At 40.8% G+C, this 25,210-nt stretch overlaps 1 protein-coding gene across 1 annotated transcript in view; it reads right to left on the bottom strand.

The window, feature by feature from the left end:
• Positions 1-25,210, bottom strand: part of ROBO1 (roundabout guidance receptor 1) — a 927,259-nt gene that overhangs the window by 5,272 nt on the left and 896,777 nt on the right. Inside the window, 2 exon segments of the mRNA XM_053306810.1 lie at positions 4,139-4,447; positions 23,605-23,757. Of these exon segments, the coding sequence (XP_053162785.1) occupies positions 4,139-4,447; positions 23,605-23,757 (462 nt within the window).

The following is a 25,210-nucleotide window of genomic DNA, read 5'->3' as shown; positions in this document are numbered from 1 at the left end:
AACAGGACAGCAGAATGTCATATATGGAGTTAACCCCAATTTTTTTGGATTTAAAGACAAATCATTTCATGGGCAAGGGATGACTGAAAGGAACCTACTGGCCGAAGATGGAGTTTCAGCCAGTACTAAATAATTAGTATCCAGGCCCTAGTCTCTACCTTTGGTAACCCAGCCTCCTGTTGGATCACCACATTGGCAGTATATCTAGGAGTGCCAAACAGAGCTCTAAAAAACCAGCCTGGGGCCTTTCTAGAATGGCAAAATTTTCATAGGATCCTGAGCACCATACAGTAATTGTGGTATGGTTTTAGCTAAAAAACAATTTGATGGCGGCAGGTATGTATTCACCCACCCTAAGACAATAGAACTTCAAAATGGCTGTCGTGCTTCGTTTTGCCATTTCAAGGACAGATTTCTAACATGGGCAGATTTCTGAAGCAAGTGTATAAAAATAGACTTTTGGTGGGGGAGGGGAAATGCTTAATCTTAATCTTAGCAATTTGTGAAGATAACTTCAAGAAGTTGGGGTATTTTAGTCCATTACAAGATCATTAAAAAGACAATAGTAAGTTATTTATACATGAACCACTGTTACAAGCACAAAGCAAAATAATATGTAATGATTATAAGGGGAAAATTGTTATGAAAGAACCATTTTGTCATATTTTGCTATTTAAGCCATTTTGAGAACTTTGTTGCTAAAAAGCACCATTAAAAAACAAGTTTTGATAAAGGTGGGTGGGGGGTGGAGAGAAAGAAAGCCACACACAGAGACCAGGTTATAGCTATAAGCAGTTTAGTATCTTCAGGAACAAAAGGCAGGAAAAAACCAAAAACTGATCCATTTTGTCAGAACATTTTTTCTTTTCTCTTATTCTTTTTAAAGCTTTTAATACTTTTGCACATCTAATTTCCTCACAAGAAGGCATATTTTTGGGATGGGGATGGTTTTTCTTACAAGTTTGTTCTAGTAAATTTTTTTGCACACTTTCAAAAAGATTTTTTTAAAAAAGTTTAAAACTCACTCTCAAACACACACATGGGGTGGGACTTCTCTCACATGTACAACACACACACGGTTAATGGGGTTGGGGGGAAGAAACACAGTGGCTTAATCAAGGGGAACAAATTGCACATAAACAAAACAAACAGCTAAGGATTGGTTTTTTTAAAAAAATGTTTTACATTCCTTCTTTGAGGGAAACAACAAACCCAACAGCCAGCATCCTTGGCTCTGCAATTATAGTACATTCAAGTGCTGAACAGAGGAGGAGCACAAGACTCCAGGGAGAACCAATAAGGCTGGGAGATGGCAGGACTAGTAGCAAAAGGAAGTTAACCCTTTTTTAACTCTCTGCTACTGCCAATCTCTATGAGACTCAACACAAATTCACAGGGGTTGCAACTTCACCCTTTCATCACCCCCCCTCCCAATCTGCCCCTGGCTGAAGTGGCAAGGTAGTGGACTAGAGCGCTAGTGAGAAAGTGCTCAATTTGATAGGACACAACATAAAGCCCATCTGAAGGCCTATGATGTGGTATGTATTGTATCCACAAACTCATACCAGACAGAATTGTCTAGGGTTGTGAAGGAGCTAACTTAGGCTTCTCTGTTGATTTCAAATTTAGACCAGCAGAGGGAAGACACTTTCTGGAATAGAGTGACCTAAACACAGTGTTATATATGCTGGTAACCTCCAGGCTTGACTACTGTAAACTGTTCTATGTAAGGCTGCTTTTATATGTAGTCTGGAAACTTCAGTTGGTGCAAAATGTGACAGCCAGAATGGTTTCCAGGGCTACCTGAAGACACCATATTGCTCCTGTTTTAAAAATGTTGCATTGTCTGCTCATCTGTTTCTGGGCAAAATATAAAGTGCTGATAATTACCTATAAAGCCCTAAATAGCCTGGGCCCAATGTATTTATGAGAAGGCCTTCCCCTTCATGAATTATGCCACCTATTAAGATAATCTGCTGAGATACGCCTACGGCTGCCATTAACATCTGATGGCAACTCAAGGATGAGCCTTCTCCATTGCCACCCTGAGTCTTTGGAATACACTCCAAGTCAGGATGAGAGCATCTTCATCTCTAGCAGTCTTTAGAAGATGCGGACACATCTGTTTAATAAAGCCTGCAGTTAGCTCTTAGTTTGTTTTACTGTTACTGTTTCAATTGTCTGTTTTAACTGTTTTAAGGGTTTTTATTGTTTTAACTTTTATGTAAACCACAATGAAATGTAAGCTTTTGGTGATATAAAAATACGCTAAAAAATAAATAAAAGTAACAGAGGAATTGGCATACCAAACCATAGATATGCGCAATGGTCATGAAGTCTATGAGGGTCTTCACACGAGCAGCCTTACCCAGATTTGGACAGCTATACCTAGGTAGGGCTGCTCGTGTGAAGTGCCAGAATCGTGGCTGATCCAAACGCTGCTTCTCCGGGTAGTCCAGGGTTTTTACCCTGGCTTTTACCTGGGTTACAGGATGCAAGAGCGCCTTTCCCCTGGTCTTTGGTCATGTGTCTGAGGTCCAGGCAGCCCAAGAGGACACAGCGCCAGGCACCTTGTGTGCTTGGCTGAGGGAAAATAGGTCAATGCACCTCACTCCTTGCACAGTGCACTGAGGGATTTCTGGAGTCTGGGCTGTGTTTTCCCTGCCTTCAGATGGCCATGTGGCTCCCAGGAGAGCCAATTGTGTAGGCATGTGAGCCGCTCAACCAGAAGACCAGAGATCTTCTGGGGAGAAGGTAGGTGCTATCCTGCCTCCCCATCCAACTTAAAGGTCATGTGAATGACCTCAGTGTGCGTGATCTGTAGTCATGCACCTCAACGCTGATAAAGGTCAAGTCAAAAAGCAAAAATAATAGCTGATATGAAAAAAACTACTCAAAGCAGTTCTACTGTAATTAAAAGGAGAAGTTAGGCATGCCTGACGTCCTTTTAATTTCAGTGGAACTACTTTGAATAATTTTCCTCATGTTACCCAATATATTCTAGACATTTATCAAACTAAACATTATATAGACCTTAGAACTAGACAACTGTCTTTTCTGTTCATCAAAAAGTTAAAAAGACATTAAAAATGTATTATGAAGTAAAGATCTTGTATTGACATGAATGTAGGGGATAGAAGCAATATAATAGGTTATCTGTTAATGAAGTTTCCAGCACTATCATTCTGAGTCAAAATCAATGTACACAGCTTTCCCCTAATATTTTAACTGTTTTTGAAGGTGATAAATTACTTAAACATTAAAAGTGTATCCAATTTCAGTGTCACCAGCAAGTTTTGCCACCTGCTCTATGCCATTAATATAGAAATTGAAGAGCAACAACTGGAGCACCAATCCTGAAGAATCTTGCTAATGACTTCTGCTCATTGTGACCCATTGCCATTAACAATGACCTATTCCTTTTGTGCCAATATAACCAATTTACTACCCAATTTCTATTCTGTTGTTTCAAGCCCAGGTTAGTTAGCATCAAGGGCTGGTCTTCTATCATAACTGCTTCTAGAGAGGGTTATATAAATACCTTCATATACATACATTTCTCTGCCAGGCCTTGATCTATTTATATTTTTAGTAACATCAGGGTTTTTTATATTTCTAGTCTAAGCACCCAGGGGTCAAACTATCATTCTTTCATTATGCGCCTCATGTTTTTAGAAGGGACTAAGTATGGCTGTCTGTACACTTTGCTTCTACAAATCTGAAGAAAAAGTAGCAGTTCACTTCATTTTTTAATATAGAGTATAAGGCCTTGATCAGGGAAAATGGCTCAGAATGGCCATCGTGCATGCTTTTTTTTTTTTTTTTTTAAAGTTTGGGGGTGGTACAATAATGCTTACAATGCAAGCAGGCAAAAGAAGACATTACATTTCTGATGGGAATTTGGTTTCATTTGTTCAAGGGTTACTTCTTTATATTTCCTACTTGATTCAGTGCTCTGTTTGTTTTGCAGTGTGACATAATTAAGTTTCAGGAGACAAGATCCCATGCCTGTCTATAAGCAGAGTTCTGCTAAGCTTTTATGTCAGCAGGGAATTTGGTTTTGTGACTATGCTATGACAACTTTATTCATAACTACAGGCAGAGCTTTAATTAACAAATGTTCAGCGTATCAACTTACCTTGGAGAAGATGTGTTTTTGCTGGTGTACCATCTCGCCTTGTTGCTTTGTTTCCTCTCAGTTTGCTATCACTTTGCTGTTCATATGATTCTCGGCGCTCCCCTGAACTTGTCCGCACATCAGAATGCTGGCGGCTATCAACTCCTTCTTTCCCCTTATAGCCTGTTCCTTTTCTTTCCACTGCCCTTTCTGTTCTTGGGTCTATGGAAGAAAGCTTTGGCAACATAACAGGCCGTACCTCCAGTTGAGATTTGGACTGGGCAGTGGGAGACTTTATAGCAGGAGGTGGCACTGGTGGGGGTGGTAGGTCTACAAAGGAAAGAAATAATTTTAATTCTGTTGACTGATTTTTATTAACAACTGTTTCCTAATATTTCCACACATTTGAAAGCTAAGATTCTTCATATACATCTCTTGGTTTCATAAACTCCCCAAAACATTTCCAAAAGATCATATATATTTTTTTAAATGTGAAATTTTGAGATGTTGGCTTCCAGGTTGCAGGGATAGTTTGGATCCAAAGATGCCCTCTTGCTAGCAGAAAGCCCTTTTCCCACACAGAAAGGATGCTTTCAACTTAGTGGAAGATCATTGTGTAAGAGTGACCTTAAATGAAAAAAAATGTTCTATTTGTGTAAGCTCTTGCACAAGCTCCTTTCAGAGCCCAGTGCAGTTTAGATGCTATTGCCTGAATTTTCCTATCAATCAATCAAGCTATCTATTGATTTATATACCGCCTAATATAAAAATCTCGAGGCAGTGTACAGAATTAAAACATAAAATATAACACATTTAAAATCCATAAGATAAAAATTAGATAAAAACATGTTAAAAACACATTAAAATTTAAAAATTGAATCTCAGTTGAAGGACTGGGAAAAGTACACCTTCAGGGTCCTCCTAAAAGCAAACAGAGAAGGAGATGCAACCATGTTTTTTGTACAGAAACATAACCGCCTTTGTGATGCTGCATTGTGAGAAGTTTTTCACTAGCACTTGCACGAGAGTTTACAAACCAGCACAAATAGTTTTTCTCTGCTGCCCATGCTTCTTTGCATCCAAGCCATTATATGTATTACTTTCTAATCTAAATTTAGACTAAAACATTTATACCTTTCTAACAACTGCTTTTTATGTTTTCAACTCTGAAGCTGATTGGTGTTTGTGTCTGTGAATACTGATACATTCTCTTTAACCTCTGCATCTTTCACATTTAAGTATTCCACTCTGGTATTTTCATATTCATTTTGGCATTTCTTGGTTGCTTTCCTCTACATTGTGCTCTCTTGCCACACCTTTGATCTGAAAATCTATAACCAGATTATGTTACTCTATATGAACCAATTGACACAAGTATGCACATCACTCACTGAGCATAGCATGAAGCACATCACCTCACAAAAAGATGACAAAAGAAGACATTCAGAAAGCTCAGGGAATGAGAAGTAGAGCACTGATGCTTCAAATATGTGAAAATTCCATTTGTAATATAGCTTTGGATATATTTTTAAAACAATTATTTTTATATGTGCATGTATTCTTCATGTTACTTCTCTGCTCTTTCATTAACAACATATATTTAAAATAAAAAAGAAAGGTATAAGTAATGCATCATAGCACACAACGGTATCGTACATGTTTTCAAAAGCTCACTAGAGGAAAGTAAGACACAAGCCTGCTTTGCATCAAGAGCACTGGAAGCCAATGACAGCTATACATCAAGGAGGGATACATACCTCAGGAAGGGAGTAAGGTGTGTGTGTGGAAATAATGGTTCACTAAAAGGTTTAAAAGCCATGTGGTTGTAATGCATTCATCCCAAGTGCATTTATTGCACAACAAGGAAGATTGAAATTTTAAAATCCCTGTTCCTGAAATTTGTAATAAATGTATCCCAGGAAGGAAATAATAACACTTTCCAAATCTCAGAGCAGCTGTGCCTTCCAGTTAATAAGTCTATCAGGCATTTCAGATCAGCCAACATGTACAAGTAGAAAACAGTGCCAGTGGGCAGAACTGTAGTGATTCAAATTAAAAGAACACAAATACAGTTGTCCATATATCTATAGAAAAATATAAGGTGAGCCAATCAATTACAAGGAACCAGTCTATGAATGTTCTGGCAAATTTTGCACAGAATCAATTATTGTAAAGTTAGGTTATGCTGCCTGGAAAGGACAGTTCATTCACTGTCTTTTCTTTTATTCTCTTTTATTCTTCTCTGTCTTTTATTTTACAAATGATAGTTGGTAGAAGAGAAGTACAACAAATATATCTTAGTTTAATATTTCCCAAGCTTTAAAAAAATTTATATTCCTATTCTGAACTATTTTTGCTCAATGCCCATTTCCACCCTATATCGAAAACATTTTGTTAAATTCTACTCCCTTCTGATACACTGAACTTTGCTTCTTTGGAACATATATGAACAAACATACATACAGCAAAAGACATTCAGAGTAACTCTCCATGGTGCTGTTCCACTTTGCAGCTACAAATGCAACCTTGTAAACAAGGCCAATTGTATCAGTCTTTCCCACCAAATCAGTACCTTCCAGGTATAACTTACATGCAGACTGGCATGAGTGTATGAAATGATGAATATTTTAGCTCTTTTATTCTTAAGTGCTCATGTTAGAAAAATTTGGCAGATGCCACTTTTCCATTTCGAACCAGATTTGTGTAAAATCAAGTCCGCTTTACAAGAAATGGCCTCAATATGAAGACCACTTGGAACCAGATGAAATTGCATCTGCATAGCAACTGCTCCATGTGGTAAGCCAGTCATGTACAGTGACTGGCTCCAGGTGCAGCTTTGCTTCATAGCTTCCCTTTGAACAAAACATTCCCCTTGGCACTTTTTGACACACAATTTCCATTGAATATGTGGCTTCAGTGTATTGACCATTTCATGGAGTAGCCTGAACTATACTTGAAGATCTAGACTGATTACCAGCCAAAGCAACAGAAACAAGTGTATGTTCTTTAGAAATCATTGTTCTAGGCCCATATTGTTGACGTAACTGAGAATGCCAAGTGGGGAGCCTGGCCCTGCACTGCACTGTACCCTGAATACCTATTGGTACATACTGTATTAGCAGCAGCTACCCTTGTATCTCCTTGCCCTCCAGTTAAGCTACTATGAGTTAAAGATTTAAGAGACATTGCTGCTGTGTCCTTTAAAACATGCCTTTCCATAAAGGCAAGAAGAAAAGTCCCAGAAGGTGCATGGCAGAAATGTAACTGGCAGAAAATTAAATGACAGGCTGAGTACACATTTAAATCTGGTAACTTCTGCTGAAAGAGGTTGAGTTGCAAGCCCTAAAAGAAAAGAAAAATCCTACATGATGGGCAACAAAATGTACGCAGCTGGTGCTTGGTGGTGGAGCTGGTTAAGTGGCGACAGCTCTCTTTCCCAAAGAGAGACCTGGAGACTGATCTCAAGTACAGGCATGGCAGTAGCAATCATGATGCTTTCTATCATCTTTGTACCATGAACTAGACCTCAAACAAACCATACCCAAATGTCTGTATCAACTATCAGTTTATCATAGTATAATTCTTATGATCATGGTGATAAGTATTTCTGTGTCGAACCTTCTCCCAATAATCTGGTCATGCGGATATGAAACTTGAGTTGATGGGTGGGGCAGGGAATCCTCCTCAAGAGCCAGAAGGAATGCACTGAATATCAGGCTCCAGTTGTGACTGTTGAACATTCTCTGGCAAGCGTAAAGGTGGAATAGAAGATGATGATCACTGGTCTAATGCTGGTATCATATTCTTTTTCTTCAACTTCAGATTTGTTTGAAAAACTAACTTCCTCTTCTTCTTTTTTTGGCTTGGGCAGTGTATGCAAAGGAAATGGATCCGAAACAGGTGCAGCTGCGTCCAATGGATTTGAAAGTAGCACTGGTTATTGTGCTGACAAGCTCAATGTTGTCAGTTCTGAAATAGTCAACTGTGATTTGGAAACGCTTGTAGCTGACTGCATAGCCATTGCAGTTGATACTGAAGCTGAAATGCTTGTATGGTCTGGAATTCTGATCTTCCTGTGTTGCCAAATCATTAGTGGGTGATAATGGTTTATCACAGAGAAGGGTTGCAATTAGGAAGAGTGATTTCAAAGAGATGCTTGGCAATTTTCAAGCAATGTTGGCCATCTCCAAGACAAAAAAGGCACTGCTGATGCCCATAGAATGTGGGCAGTGTTGTACTGTAAGTTGTACAGTTTTTAGATAACTTGCCAGCCATAAGAAGAAAGTGGAGAGGGGAGGTTACCGAAGAAAAGACCGCATACAAAATGTAAAGAAAGATATACAATAGAAATCACAGTATACAGACTAAAACTACTTGAAAGAAGGTGGCAATTTCCCCCCAGTTGATAAAGCTGAGGAAAAGTGGTGACAGAGAAAGAAGGATTCCAACAAAGTGAATGCTGCGTTAGCCAGATTATGATGTTATAACTACTGTGAATTTTGTTGTTATCCACCATGCAGGAATAATGGGATCGAAATCTTTTAATAAATAAAAGTCTACATCCTACTTATTTCAGTGGAAATTGAACAGCCTTAGAACTACCATGGATTGCAACCTTTGTTACAAAACTTAAGCATTGTTTTGTTCAAAAATTTCTTTCAAAGGAGGCAGCCATCTAATCAGTTAAGAATTTGATTAGATGGCTGCCTCCTTTGAAAGAAATTTCAAAGAAAATTTCTTTGAAATTTCAAAGAAAAAAGCTAACTTGGAAGCTAAAGAAAAGTCCTAGAATTTTTAATATATTAAAGACTGTAATCCTATGCACACTTATCTGTAAGTAAGCCTCCTGGGTAAATGAGCATAACATTGTACTATAAATATTTTAGTGGCTGACTGCATAAGATCCTAATTATTATGATAAAAAAAAAATCTGACATGTACCCAAGTTAGGAACCTGCCTGAAAGGGCTTGGCTACATCTTTCAATGAAGGGAGGCTGTGTGTACTTTTCACTTCTACATACATATTAACTAACTCTATTTCAATTAATACAGATCCTAGAATTGCATAACAAGCTCAGTAAAAGTGCTCAAGTATATGTTATTGGTGGTTAAAATACTAATCATATTGACCAAGCAGAAATACTATTGAGGCCATTAGATGGTTCAGGCATTTAAAAATTAGGCAATTGTATGCAATTTCAGATTCTTCAGCCTAAAATATAAATGTATACTGAGGATGCATAGTGATTAAAAATACTAGCATGCAGAATGTTTAAAAGAAAGTGACTCCCCATCAAAACCTTTTGTTAAAAAATGCAATTTTGTACATGCCAGTAATGACCGCCACAAAGTGATATGCTCTTTAAAGAAAGCTTTATCACAACCTGCAGAGAAGGTAGAAAAACTTTCATTACAAAACACCATTCCTTGCTGAGAGGAATCCTGCAAATCAAAAAAGGAAACTTTTCAGAGGTCAACACTATTTCACCCCTGCGGTATTTATTTAACAGCTCAAATCACAGAGAAAATCCAGAATCAATCTACCTCGTCTACTGCAAACTGGCACACTTAGTTATTAAAAAAGAAAATGGAGGCTTCCATGGTGAGAAATAAAAAATAAATCACAGAGTGACATCAAACCAATATATGGAACTCAGAGGTAACTAGAAAAGGTCAGCTGTGCTCAACTATTTCATTTATACATGTCTGCATATCGCTGCTGCATTGTTGCCTGTTTAAGAAAAACAATTAACGGATGCTATTTTATGGAGTGTCCTACAGGGAAAATCTTCCATATGTGCCTTTTTTAAAAAGTGACTATAATTTTCAACAACACTCTAAATGAGACTATATAGGAACCATGGGAAAAATAACTGTGGGGGAAGAAAATCAATCTAACCAGCTAGTTTAATATTGAAGGAGAAAAGTACAAATAATTATTCAAAACATTTCATACATAAGAGCTAGTTCAATCAAAGAAAATTAAATTTCTCTGATTAAAAATATCTTCTCAGCCTAAGATTACACCAAGATAGTTGACCACAAAACACTGTAAAGCATTATATATTATTTCAAGTTTATAAACAGTTTGTATTGCTCAACTGGATATGCTTCAATTTACATGTAAAGGCATGCAGAAGATTTTCTATAAGTTGTAGAGATAGTGCACCTGAGATCCAATGAAACTTTCATGCAGACGTGTAACCACGGGGGGTGGGCGGCAGGGCACGTGCCCTAGGCACCACTTGAGGGGGGCTCCAAAATTGCCACTGCCCCGCCCCCTCCCCCACAAAATTCTAGCTTCAGCAGACCTCGGGCGCTGTCTCTGCTCTGGCTAGGCGCCAGCCTGGCTGCTGCACTGCCTGCACCCTGCTGCCATTGGCTGGAGGGACCTCCCTCCCCCTACTCGCGCTTGCGCAAGTTCTCACATGTGCCTGCGTTCATTGCACACTGGGAAGGCTGCTGGTTAGAGTGCGTCTGGTGGTTTGCTACTGTGCTGCCTGCTTTGCTCTGCTTCGAGCTGCGGAGGTCAGAAGGATCATTGAGCCAGGAGGATCAAGGGAGCGGCGGCGCAAGCCCAGCCTTGCTTCTCCCACTGTTGCTTCTCACTCACAAGATAAGACAAGCCTAAAGAAGCAATGCCAAGGTGTGTGTGTGCAGCATAAGTGTCTTCTCTCTTAAAATTTCCTTTTTACCCACCTCCTGCTCGCTCCAAGCTGCGGGAGGGCGGGTGCGCAACTACTCTCAAAATGGAAGTTTTCCATCCTGAGAGTGAGACGGGCGGAGTGGTCAGGGGGCAGGTAGGCAGCTTAGTAAAGAGTAATCACTGTTGGTGTGGAGGGAGTCTTATGTGGACTTGCTTAATACTGTATGACTGAGTGTTTAGCATTTGTTTTTTTCCTTTTAAAACTGGTTGGTGTTGTGCATATTTGCCCATCCTCACCAGTACACAAATTGCTCCTCTAACATTGCACATACTTCCTTGGTCACTTGCAAATCCCACCGATGTCGATTATTACCTCCCCCGCCCCCCATCCACCCGGCACGCACCCTTTGCACTTCTCTGCACTTAACTGCATTGTAAAGATGCAAAGAGGCGGTGGAAGTAGAGAACCTGGATTTCTTTTCTTCCCCCTAGCCTGAGTGCAGGTCAGCTGGCACGCTGCCCTGGTGAGAGAAAGAGAGAGGTGGCTCACTCGCCTCGCCACGCCAGAAGAGCTGAAGCCCGCCCTCCGGGAAAGCTGGGAGGACGCGCTCACAGGGAGACCTCACTCTCTCAGTGGGAGGAGCAGCAGATTTCTGGGCGGGGCGTGCAGCGGCGTGGAGGAACCTCCATCCTCTCTCAGCCCCCATTGTTAAGTTAGGTGCCCAAGTCTGTGCTGGTGTTGTGCCGTCGCCGAGCTGACTGCTGAGGGAGGGGACGCAAATGCTTGCCTGCTGCTTGGCTCAGGGAGGAAGTTCCCAGCCCAGCAGCACAGGCAAGCAGAGGCGTAACTAGGGAAAACGGCGCCCGGGGCAAGCACTGAAATTGCGCCCCCCCCCCGCCGCGCCCCCCCCCCCGCCGCGCCGCCCTCCCAGCATAAATCTGACTGACACACAGTTGGCTTGTATCTCAAACAACAGAATTATGATGCAATGATTGATGATACACAAAACATTATACTTAGGTTTTTCCTCACAAGCAACAACCCCGTGGAGTTGGCTTGTATCTCAGACAACAGAATTATTACAAAATACATTAGCAGACAACCCTTTCCTACAGCTCACATCAGACATGTTGCCAATAAGTTTGCTAAAAGAATTTCATTCCTTTAAAAAGAAAAAAAAAACCATCAATAATAATTGCAATATCACATGCCTCCAAATCTCTCCTAGGACTGATATAAACTTCTTATAAGAAAGCAAAAAATCCTAGGAGATTCCAGGGAGGGGGCTTTATTTATGAGCAACACATCACTCTATCTTTTGCAAATTCTCACACTCTGCTTATCCCCAAATCCCACAGATTGCTATTGGTTCTTTCCTTGGCCAAAGTACAGAGTTGAAAAGAAATCCCTAGGGGAAAATCTGTTCATGTTCTTCTTGGCAAACAACCCTGGTTATTCTAGGATCAGAGTCGTGCATTAGAATAAAGTCCCTTAAACTTTTTTTTTTCTTAAAAAGCAAAGTCCACTCCTGCCACCCCAACGCAAGGTTCAGCTTTGAGAGTTAAAATAGATATGTTTTTAAAATGCATCTGTTGATGTGTGATTGCTAATTTGATCTTTCTTTCGGAGTTTTTGCCTTTCCTTTCTTCTTTTTTTTTGCGGGAGGGGTGGGATAACAGCTGCAAAAGGACATCAAGCCAAAATGCTTTAAAGAGGAATGAGCCTTGCAAACTTGGAAAGGTGACGAAAAAGAAAAGTATGTAAACACAGCCTTTTCCTGCTCCTGCTCTTCTTTGGAGTGGCTGCGCCCAGCGGATCAATACTTTGCAAACTGCAGCCAGCCAACGCATTAATACTATTAAACAAAAAAATTAAAATCCCGTCCCCACTTCCTGCAATCTTAATAGCATGGATGGAAGAGACAGAAAGCAAAAACAAAAAGAACGAAAAGAAAAGAAATATCCCCTGTGCAAATTGAGGCTTTTCCATTCTCTCTGCCTCCCAACACAGGCGGACACAAACAAAGCTGAGGCAGGCAATTAAAATAATTTAATGCTTCCTGTCTGAGGGATCCCAAGGGATGTGAGCCCATTCCAGGATTGGGGGGGGGCGCGCGCACACACACACACACAGAGATTCTCCATGCAATCGCTCACCTTTTTCCCCGCCGCAACCCCCAGCTCTCCGTCCTCTGATGATCTGATCTGCAATCAGAGGACGGCCAGACGCTTCCGGGAAGCTTCCCAAGTGGGGCACAAGGTGTCTCGCTCTCTCTCTCTCGGCCCCTGCCTTAGCAATCCGGGTTTGTAAGGAGGGCTGTAGAGAGGCCAGCGCCTGCTGCAGCCCCCAGGCAGCCCCAGCAACAACGCTCTCCTCGGCTCCGCGAGTCCATGCCACGTGCAGCCAGCCAGGCGAACCGAGCTGGGAGGATGGACGCACGCACGCGCAGCGCGACTCGGCACGCCGCCGGCCGAGTTGCGCGTGCGTGCGTGTAGAGACCCGGCGGCTGGGCCACTAGGGGGCCTCTCTGGCTGGCGCCTGAAGTTCGAGAGCGAGCCTCAGCAGCCACAGGCAAGCAGCACAGCAGCATTAAAGGCGCCCGCTGCGGTGCCCGCTGCGGCGCCCGCCGCCAAGCCAGGCAGGCAGGCTGGCCAGCAAAGCAATGGGGGGGCCGCGGGTGCAGAAGGGACCGTTTGGGGGGGGAGGGGGCGCCGACTCGCTCCCTTGCCGGACAACTTTGTATTTTTTTAAAAAAAAATTTAAAATTTTTTTTCGGATTGGCGGGGGTCATGGCGGCGCCCCCCACGTGACCTGGAAAGATGGCGCCCGGGGCACGTGCCCCCCCTGCCCCCCCTATCGTTACGCCTATGCAGGCAAGCATATTTGCGCCCCTTCCCTTGGCAAAGGGAGCCTTTGGGTCGTATGGTGGGGAGAAGCTGGCAGAAGCTGTGTGTTACTGTGTGTTGTCATCGACTTGAGGAAACAGTTGGGGCTTCTTGGTCTCTTATTGGGCGCTCAAGCCAAGGTGGTCTCTTATTGGGTGCTCAAGCCTCCCCAACAGCTGGAAGAGGCGCGGCGGCAGCTCGGTAGCAGAGTCAGAGCTTTCCCTAGAGGCGAGCGTTTCAGTTACACAAACACAATTTTTAAAGCTGGATCTGCAGAATATGTGCTCCCATTTCCTTGCATCAAAATCTGCCCACAATGAGCAAACTTTGTGGGTGTTTCATGTTGTCTTCACATTTAAGCCTAGCGAGGACATGGTGCTCTGCTTTAATAGTTTCAAACAAATAGACAAAACTGCAGGGATTCAATGCTAAGTGAATGTCAGTTTCATCAAGTAATGAATGCTACATTTTCTGTTGATATTCTGACACCCTCTAAATATTATTAAAAAATCCTTGCAGCTGATTAAATGTGTGTGTGTGTGTGTGTGTGTGTGTGTAGCAGAGAGGGAGTGATAAATAATTGAATGTCCAGTCTTTGAGGAATCAAGTTTTGATTAAAGCAAACAAAAATCAGTCAGATGTAGTCCACATAAGGAACAATGGTGACCAGGATTATACCATTCCCTTTGTGACCTCCTACAAAATAGTGACTTTTATTGTTTAATGTTTTATTGTTAAATTTATATACCGCCTTTCATTAAAAACGATACCAAAGCAGTTTGTTTTTAGTCATGGATTTGAGTTTTAATTGTTCTCTTTGTCAATGTGATTTTATTGTGATGAAGATTAGTTAAATCTGAGTGGTCTTAGGCAACCAATGTTGCATCTGAAATGCCATTTCATTTTTTATTGGCATAAATAATCTTCAACCAATTTAAATAGCAAAGGTGTATATTCAATTGCAGGGAATCTAAAAAAAGCAGGATTTGCAACTTAGGCAGTGCATATCTTCTCTAAAATGGCCCTTTTATAGTTTTTCTAACTTTGAAATCATAACAAAAAACAAAGCATAAATGCATGAACAAAACAAAAAAATAAGCATCATGACTCTATATATATGTATGCTTGCAATCAGAAGTAAAACAATGATGTACCAGAACAAGTGGGAGGAGAATATTGGAGGTATCAGTTGTTAAAATCAGACCTAGCCAACTAAGAATCCATGCTGCAGACCTTCCACTATTTCACAAAGAGCCAGCATGGTGTAGTGGTTAGAGTGCTGGACTAGGACTGGGGAGGCCCGAGTTCAAATCCCCATTCAGCCATGAGACTTGCTGGGTGACTCTGGGCCAGTCACTTCTCTCTCAGCCTAACTTACTGCACAGGGTTGTTGTAAAGAGAAACAAGTATGTAGTACACCGCTCTGGGCTCCTTGGAGGAAGATCGGGATATTAAATGTAAAAATAAATTAAAAAATAAAAATGCTTGTAGTGAGACATGCTTGTAACACTCTATTCTGCAAAAGCCCAGCCTTCCACTGATCTAAAAGCCAAGAGGGTGTTTGCTCTTTTGATTAAACATATATTCAATTAACGTAATTGTATGATGATCTGCTATACCAGTAAAATATAACTCTGGCTGCATCTTCACAACTGCAAGGATCCTGGTTAAATAGTCAGGATTAGTGAGCTCTATGGAGCTGATTGTGAGAATCAATCCTAGTCCCACATATTTATTTCCCCACTCCTCCCTCTGTCTCTAAATCACCCGGCACAGTTCACAATTGCACTTGGCCACCCGGCACATCATGGGCCAGTGCCTGGGTGTGGCAACTACACCACCCAGGACACACTAAAGAAAATTTGGGCATCCCCAGGAGGTGTGAAAGTCCTGGACTTTGGCCCTGAAGTCCAGGGGTAAGAGTGTCTCTGCTCTGCCCCCAGTCTTGGTAGGCCCACATAGGAAGCTGCCATATACTGGGTCAGACCATAGGTTCATCTAGCTCAGTATTAAAGCTCAGTATCGAGCTCAGATGACAATGTTAGCATGGGGGGGCGCGCGCAATTTCAGTGCTTGCCCTAGGCACCATTTTCCCTAGTTACGCCTCTGCTTTCATGCTATAAATATGTGCATTTTGTAAGTAGCCCAGTTTGCTTAGAAAATTTTGAAGACAGTATTTCACATTACCCCTGCTAACTGGGCAAAGAGGCACCTTTTACCGTGGTGATTCTCTTTATTTAGCAGGGGGAGAGTAACTGGCCCTATCCACCCCCAGCACAGTACTTCCAGTGACTGTTGCTGGTGTCTATCTTATGATTAGTTTTAGAATGTGAGCCCTTTGGGGACAGGGAGCCATCTTATTTGTTTATCTCTCTTTGTATACCGCCCTGAGCCATTTTTGGAAGGGTGGAATAGAAATCAAATTAATAACAACAACAACAACAACATTATTTTCACTTTGCTTACTTCAGTGGTTAACATTCTGAAATCTTGCAATCTATTACATATTTTGAAGAATTTGTTTATGCAAAATAAAGTCATACTTTCCAATGACTTACTGAGAAAAAATTTTGATTACACAATCCTACCATTGAAATTAGGTAAATGCATTACATTTTACACCAGAGTACGCTGCGGGAAAGGTTTATTTTATGTTTACAACAGAATTTGCAGGGGGGAAGGTTTATTTTATTTTTAGATGAAATTCTGAATATAATCATACTTTATTGTGATTATTGTTTTCAACAGATTTATAACATTCAATAATCAGACCAATAATTACCAAAAGACATTACACCCAAAGAGGCAGAAGATCTTTCTCAGATTCAAATTTACCATGAATAGTAATTATTTAACAAAATGAATAATATTTGAAGCTGAAATCCTACAATTTCAAACTGTTCTTTTATTTCCCTTTTGCAGGCACATTATTTTTTAAAAATATATATTACATATGTTTACTAGTTTATGATGAATCAGATCTAACCAAACACAGTTTAAATACAACTGTATATCTATTTATCCCTCCAAAAACCTTGGGTTTAAAATGAAAGTTAAGAGGGTTTAAATTTTCATTTCTGTTCTAAAAAGCATGGAAATTGCAAGTTAAGGAGCCCATTTTAACTTCTGTGCCATATACGCTTCACAGGTCATACATTATACCGGCTTTAGAAATGAGATTCCATGTACACACACTTTGCCTTGGAAGGAAGCTCCTGTGTGGAAGTTCAGACCTCTCCTCCTCACATCAGCTTTTCACAACCCTTTAAAATCCACTACTTAGCTACTACATAGCTCAGAGGCAGAACACTTGCTTTGCATGCAGAATGTCCCAAGTTCAATTAATGGCATCTTCATTTAAAAGAACTTCATTTGGAATAGCTGGTAAAGCATCTGCCCAAAGCTTTTCAAAGCCACTGGTTGTCTGAGTAGATTGCACAGGGCTAGAAAGCCACAGTCAAGAAAGATAAAGACCTCAGGAAGGAACTTAATAGGAAATTTCAGAAAGCTGTTTGAAGAGACAAGGAGCAGTACTACAAAGACATCTATAAAGACCTTGAGGATGGAAATAGACATAGAAAAACAGGGTAAGTTTTCCAAAATATCTCTGAACTCAGAAGGAGGTTCCAACCTTGAATTTGTACGTTATGGGATGCCAAAGGACAGATAGTAATTGATTCAGAGTAGATAAAACAGAGATGGAAGGAGTATACTGAAAATCTGCACAGCAACATCCAAGGGACATCAACATCCAAGATACTTTAGAAGATAATCCCTACTTGCAAGAATCTCTAGTATGGGAAAATGAAGTTAGATCAGCACTCCGGTCACTACAAAGTTGAAAGGCTACAGGAATTGATGGAATAGCTACAGAAATATGGCAAACAACAGAAGAATCAGTCAAGGCTCTAACCAAACTATGCCAGCAAATTTGGAGAATGACACAATGGCCAACAGATTGGAAGAGGTCAGTCTACATACCCATACCAAAGAAAGGAAACTGTGCAAAACATCACACAATATCCTTAATTTCACATGCTAGCAAAATAATGCTCAGGATAATCCAACATGGATTAGAGCCCTACGTGGAAAAGGAAATGCCGGATGTTCAATCTGGTTTCAGAAAAGGCCAAGGAACAAGTGACATCACTGCTGATGCATGCTGGATAATTGAGAAAGCCAAAGACTACCTCAAAGAAGTCAACATGTGCTTTATTGACTACAGAAAAGTCTTCGATTGCATTAACCAATCCAGACAGAACATGGTGAAACAGACCAATTCCAGAATGGCAAAGGAGTAAGACAAGGCTGTCTAAAGTGTGCCGTTGAGTTTATTTCAACTCCTAGCGGCCACAGAGCCCTGTGGTTTTCTTTGATAGAATACAGGAGAGGTTTACCATTGTCTCCTCCCGCACAGTATGATATGATGCCTTTCAGCAACTTCCTATATCACTGCTGCCTGATATAGGTGTTTCCCATCATCATCTGGGAAACATACCAATGGGGATTCGAACTGGCAACCTTCTGCTTGTTAGTCAAGCATTTCCCCACTGTGCCACTTAAGGTGGTCTACTTTCTCCTTATTTATTCAATTTATATGCTGAACATATACTGAGAGAAGCTGATTGGAAGAAGATGAGTGTGGTTTTAAAGTTGGAGGAAGAAACATCAATAACCTGCGGTATGCTGATGACACCACTCTGAAAGCTGAGAATGTGGATGACCTGCAAACTCTAGTAATGAAAGTGAAAGAGCACAATGAAAAAATGCAACTACAACTAAATGTAAAGAAGACTAAAATAATGACAACAGGTACAGCAACTAGCCTCAGAATTGATAATGAAGACATTGAAGTGGTGGATAGCTTCTGCCTTTTAGGCTTGACCATCAACAGTAAAGGATCCAGCAATCAAGAAATATGCTGCAGACTAGCACTTGGTAGGGTTGCAATGAAGGCCTTGCAAAGGATATTTATATACCATGATGTGTCCGTATCTACAAAGATTAGAATCGTGCAGACAATTGTTTTTCCCATGACACTCTATGGATGCGAAACCTAGACTTTGAAGAAGCAATATAGAAAAAGCATGGACGCTTTTGAACTATGGTGCTGGAGAAGACTTTTGAGGATACCATGGACACTCAGGAAAACAAACTAATGGATCCTAGAACAAATCAATCCAGAATTTTCACTTGAGGAACAAATGATCAGGCTCAAACTATCATACTTGGGACACATTATGAGAAGACCCAGCTCCCTTGAGAGGTCCATAATGCTGGGAAAAGTTGAAGGAAAGAGAAGAAGAGGATGACCAGTAGCAAGGTGCATGGACTCGATTATGACAGCAATGAATGGACCACTGAGAGACCTTAAGGCCAAGGTGAAGACAGATCATCCTGGAGAGAATCTTTCTATGTGGTCGCTAAGTGTATACCCCAACTTGACGGCACTCACTCAATCAATCAATCAATCAGAAAGACCAACGGTCAGGCAGCTTTGTGTGTTCATATGGATCACCTTTACAATGGGACAGAGTAGAGCTATTGTATTCTCTGTTTCAATCATCTGACCCTGCCTGTCAGGTCCCTGTGGGAAGCAGGAGCATCTGCAGTTATGAATGTCTTGACATCCCAGGAGAAATCTACCTTGTTAAGCCTCTCTTTTGCCTCTCTGCTCTATGCTCCAGAACAGTGGAGAAAATGTATCTAAGCTGTGAAAGAGGTGGAGAAAAAGCAGGAGGTGTTCAATTCTAATAAACAAGGGGAAAACAAATCTAATTCTTTCCCCTTTCACCAAACTTCTCTTCAGTGTGGCCTATTTTCTTTTCAGGAAACTAGGTGCCTGGCAGAAAATCTGAATGACACTATAGTTGTAAAATATGATAAACTAAGTCAAATCAATGACCTTAATTCAGGAAATCAAAGATATCTACCACACTGAGTACCTCAGCCCAATTAAATCTTCTACAATTCATCATTAAAGAATTCACAATTAAATCTTCATACAATTCACCTGCACTAGAATACATAGCAAGAAAATGGCTGACATACTGAGCAATGTTCTGTGTGTGTTTTAATGAAACGAGTGCACAGTTGCACAGGAGTGCTCTTGTGCACATGCACAAAATTGCCCTGAGCTCCATGATCGATGACCGTTGGAAATAATGGCTGTTCATCATTTGTTTGCACAATTTTTACATTTACACAGAAGTGCTCTTGTGCAACTGCATGCATGCTTTGTTAAAATGCACACAGTTGCGCAGTATGTCAGCCAATTGTTATAGCTTTTAAAATTAGCATTAATTCCATATGAACAAAATATAAATGTTTGAGGCATATGGCTAAGACTTGGTGGTACTTTCAGCCATTCCCAGTGAGAGGATTCTGTTTCACTTACTTCCATTACCAAATTGTGTAAAACCTTCCAGATCACATACATGATTATATAACTCTGGTGTTATATAATGGTGTGCACAATGCACATACGCACACACAGCTGGAGTCATAACAGTATAGGCTCAGGGTATTTAAGAGAATGCTCTGCTATGAGCCCTGCCACTGACTGAGATAATCCAGGGAGGTCCATTTCAAAGACGGGCCTTTTTCATTGCTCCTCCGAAGCATTGGAATGCACGACTGTCAAAATAAGAGCCTCCCCATCTGTGACAGTTTTTTAAGAGGGCAGTTAAGACACAGTTATTCATCCAGGATTTTAATTAGACTTATATAATTCATCACAGTTTAAAATTGTTTCAGTGTTGTGACTTTTGTTTTAATCTGTGTTGTTTTATTGTAAACCACCTGGAGACATGTGTTTTTGGCAGAATATAAATATGTTAAATACATAAATTAAAATGGAAAGTTCAGTATTATTATTTTTAATTTTTTGTTGTCTTAGCACTGATCCATCCAACTCAGAACTGTCTATACCATGGGCACAGTGAAGGGAGAGTGGGCCTGTGCTCACCATATGGGCAGTCCTCCAACTCACAGAAGTGCCCTCTGTGGCAGTGCACATGCTTAAGTGCATGTGCACCCCTACTCACCCCCCCTGGGAGGGGGTCTGCAGAGTTCCCCTTCCCCCAGGCTGAGGCTTCCAATGCTGCTGGTGCGAGACATCACCAGCTGCCTCCTTCGGCTGAGGGACGGAGGATGGGTGCAGCTGGAGAAGTGCAACTGATGGCTGTGGCTGAAGGAGGCTGGGACCTGGCTGCATCCATACTTCATCAGCCAGGTGGCTCGCCAATGGAAGGAGAATGGGTGCAGCTGAGTGGGCATGGCTGAAGGTGGATGGTGACCCAGCCTGGAGGAGGGGGAAGCGCGGCTGCTCCCGGACAAAGTGCTCAATGGGTTCTTTGAAACTGTCGGCGCTATTACAGCTCTCTCCCAGTCTATACCAACTATCAATGACTCTCTAGGGTCTCGAACAGTAGTCTCTCTCGGTCCTGCCTGAAATTGCCAGAGATTAAATCTTGGTACAAGGTTTAATCTCTGCACATAAAACACATGCTGTGCACATAAACTTCTGCACATAAAGAACATGCTCTGAACTCGAGCCCCTCCCCATAGGATTTGCAAGACACTGCAGGAGCCCTTGCAGGGTATAAAAATGAATGAATGAATATTTGCCCATTGTCGTCTACTCAGAGTAAATGCACATATCAAAAGTTAATCTTGAAAGCATTTTAATCATTTAGTATCACCTATCAAAAGCAGTCTTATAAAAAGGATCAAACCTGTAACAAATATCAATACATAATAGTTGACATGAGGAAAATTACTCATAGTAGTCCCACTGAAATGAAAATGACAAGTTAGGCATTGTCTAACTTATTTTAATTTCAATGGGACTACTTTGAGTAATTTTCCTCATGTCAACTACTGAATTTGCTTTCTTCTCCTACATTCATTCTTTATAGAGCAGAGGACAAGTAGAAAAAAGAATTGCTTTGTAAAGTTAAGAAATCACAGCATGCCATTTGAATCAAGAAAATCTTAGGTACAGGTACCTAGAAAAACTAAACTGTTTCACGTCTGTTTTTCCCTCAACTTAAGGAAAAACAAAGGATCATCTCTTTGGGGTGTGTGTGTGTGTGTGTGTGTGTGTGTGTGTGTGTGTGTGTTAGTGTAAGTTAGATATAAACACAGAGATTTCAGTCGTAATCATATAATTTGATTTGGGGAAAATAGTCTCACAACCTATAAACCAGTTTTTATTACTATTGCAAATATTAGAGCAATAACTGCCTGCTGTCTGCATCTCCTATTCTGGACCGCATTAATTATAACACATGGGTTCAAGGAAATTCATGTCTAATTAGACAATGTGCCAAAATAAGCACATGCTTGAGAATACAGAACACATATTGATTATGTTTGACAGAGCAGCTGTAGCTTTAAATGACAGTGCTGCACAGTCTAGCTTGGTATAAAAACATCTAACACAAAATTGACAACAAATGCAGCTCTGGTGTTTATTTCTATTGTAGAGAAAAGAAAATTACTAAATATGCAGTAAGCCCCAAACAAGATTTCTTTTCTAGTATTCTAGCTAGCATAGATGTTTTCATATCAAGGCTTGATGCTTAGTCACTTCTTCACTTAGGAGATCTCACTTAAAACTAATAAAAGCTTCTAAGCCATCTATAAATTTTTGTAAAATGCTATTACAGGGATTCCATGAATATAAAATTGCTGGTATAGTTTTTGGATTTACACCTTGTATTCTGCGCGCGCACACACCCCAAATAAACAAGCATGCAGAAAACTGCTTTAATAACCTCTGAAATCAGATAATATGCTGACAATTCAGTTTCAGCAACAAAGGGAGTCTGGGCAGAAGCCAAGAGGCACAGGTGCATTGTGTCATGCTAGTATTTAATGTAGTCTAATATCAGATAGATGCTTGTGAGAGAAAATACTCAGAATAAAGTACAGATAATAGCATGGACAACCACTCATTGCAAAATTACTTTTGCTCATCATGCTGTGCGCTTTGTATTACATTTTTCTGTCAAGTGGCAGGAATCACAGGGAGAAGTGGCTTGAAAACCCCTTCTTGTAACCCTGGATAAGTATCTATAATATTAGGCTTTCATATGATAATGGCAAATGATGCCCCTCTTTGAAAATTTTGTGACTGGTAATGAAAGTCCTAATCAGATTGTTGTTGTTGAGAACCAGAAGGTGGGGGGATGCTTTCTCTGCCAACCCTCCCCCTCCCTCTTTAGTGAATTTAGAAAACTTGACAAGATGGATAAGTCTTTGGAAATATATCTTACATGAATTTCCAACAAAGCCCTTTGGTTGTTTTATAATACTGAAAGGTGGTGGTTTAATAAAAACTGGCCCTCCTGAGGCATTTTCATTAAAGGCTCTCTCTAGACAACATCACAATGTTTGCATTATCCCTCTATACTCCCTAGAGAATACAAGCATTACCTTTTCAGCAGGAGTCGATATTGTGTGTGAAGGCATGAGAGGAGATGATTAGATTTTGCCTTTTGGTGCACAAGGTAACCGCTTGGAATAATACTATGGTTAGGATTAAAATTCAATGATTTTGCTGCCTGCTATTTGAATGCTAAATTGTTTCTGTGATGGAAAAAATTACACTATGGAGGATTCATTTTAATGAAGATTTTAATCTCATGCATGCATTATTTTCCACTGTTGTACCCATTTGCAGTATCTGGTCTCAAAAGTAGTGATAGTCAATAGCTGATTAGAGTATTATGGAAAACAAATGCACTCGTTATGTATGTATATACCAAAGATTCAATACAGACAGAGAACTATAATGCTTACAATGTGCTGTGTTGAATGTGCATAGCAACATGAAGCAGAAGCTACTTACGTTTTCACTTAGTGTAATTTCTACAAAAAATGTTGTAAGCCCACTACCAAAGTGAGTTCACAGTCTGAATCTAAAGGTAATCTAAAGATATTATTTACCATCTGTGTAGACTTCTCTGCGCAGATGACCTTGCTGGTGCTTTTGCTTTTTGGCAGGTCGGACCTTCTGTATTACAGCAGCACTCATGTTGCTGTCAGTAGATACGGGACTAGTGGGTCTAGGACAATGTGAGGCGTGATAATGTCTACGGCCTACAAACAAAGAGATAAAACATTTTGAGTTGCAACTTATTTTATCTCAAACAGCAATTCTCTTTCCATTCTGTAAATAAAAATGTAAGTTGACCATTATAAAGTTATTTTGTTTTGACATAACATGACTATACACAAAAAAGACACTGTTAATTTTGGACTTCTCCAGAATAAGACATGTCTAGATTGGTGGAAATTGTGTGCAAAAACCACCATGTTGCCGTACCTACCATCTCTGTATATAAGTCTCAGAAGAAACAAACAAACATTGCTGCACTACCTAATCTGGGCAATACATAACTGACATTTGATATGATACTGAACATATAAGGGACAGCACTAAAAGCAGTTCTCTTGTGCTATACTTACGGGCTCAGCACTGAATATAGAGTAGGTGGGGGGACACATATCTAAAATACAGAAGATGACAGCTGGACTCTCCTTGGATAAAATATTAAATTGTGTTGTCAATCATCTCACTTTTGGGATAGAACAGAGAGCTCCCTTCTATATGATTTTGGATTGGACTGCACAATGTGATGCTATGGGATCATAGTCTCCATTTGAACTTTGCACCCTGCTCAGGGTTGGTGAAGATTCGCAGCTGGTTGCTTGCATGAGTAACTGCTGGGCAACATGCCTGAAGGTCAAATTCACAATCTGACTTAAACACCCCCACCCCTTGCTTAAACAGAGGCAACAGCCTGTGAGCAGACCCCTTGTCAGAGACGTTCTTTTCAGGGAAGAGATCATCCACTCAACAAAGATAAACAACTTGAAGCACTCCTTAGGAGTGGCACAGATAACGGCACATTCCCACCTCAATATAAGTTAACAATTTGGCTAACAATGACCCAGGGCAGACACCAAATCATTAAAAATTATGGGCGTGTATCTTTTGCGCCTGAAGACACCTCAGTAATAAGATAGCACTCAAGTACCACTATTCAGCACACACAAACATTTACATAACTTACTCTTGCCCATTTGTCTTGCAAGTTACACCCCAAACTTCTTTGTTTTGGACAGGTTTCCCTGCCTCCACCTCCAGGGAGGGAGCATGGTTTGGAAACTGCCTCCGGGCACATTTTGGGATATATTTATTCCCAGCCAAAGCACATGGCCTCAGAGTCCTGCACTCATCATCTTAGAATTGGATTGGGTCTCAATACCATACAGGCTCTCAGGCCAGCGAGTCGCAGACTTTAGCTCCTGACTCTTCTTTATCCCCGCTTTTCCTGCTTGCTACTCGTGAGGAGACCAACCTGTAACTAATACACCAATGTTACCCATGAAGGATAGGTAAACTAACCACTCTCTCTCCTAAGTCTCCTCACCACTTTTCTCGCTTCTCTGCACCCTCCCTGCCCCCACCTGCTTTCCCAGCATTTTTAAAGCTAACCTCTAACCATGCTCTGGTTTAGAACCTTAGTCAAAACCTTAGTATTGCAAC

This window comes from Hemicordylus capensis, chromosome 3, assembly GCF_027244095.1.
Source record: "Hemicordylus capensis ecotype Gifberg chromosome 3, rHemCap1.1.pri, whole genome shotgun sequence".
NCBI lineage: Eukaryota > Metazoa > Chordata > Lepidosauria > Squamata > Cordylidae > Hemicordylus > Hemicordylus capensis.
The sequence above is the reverse complement of the archived record's forward strand: the minus strand, read 5'-3'. Positions and strand labels throughout refer to the sequence as shown.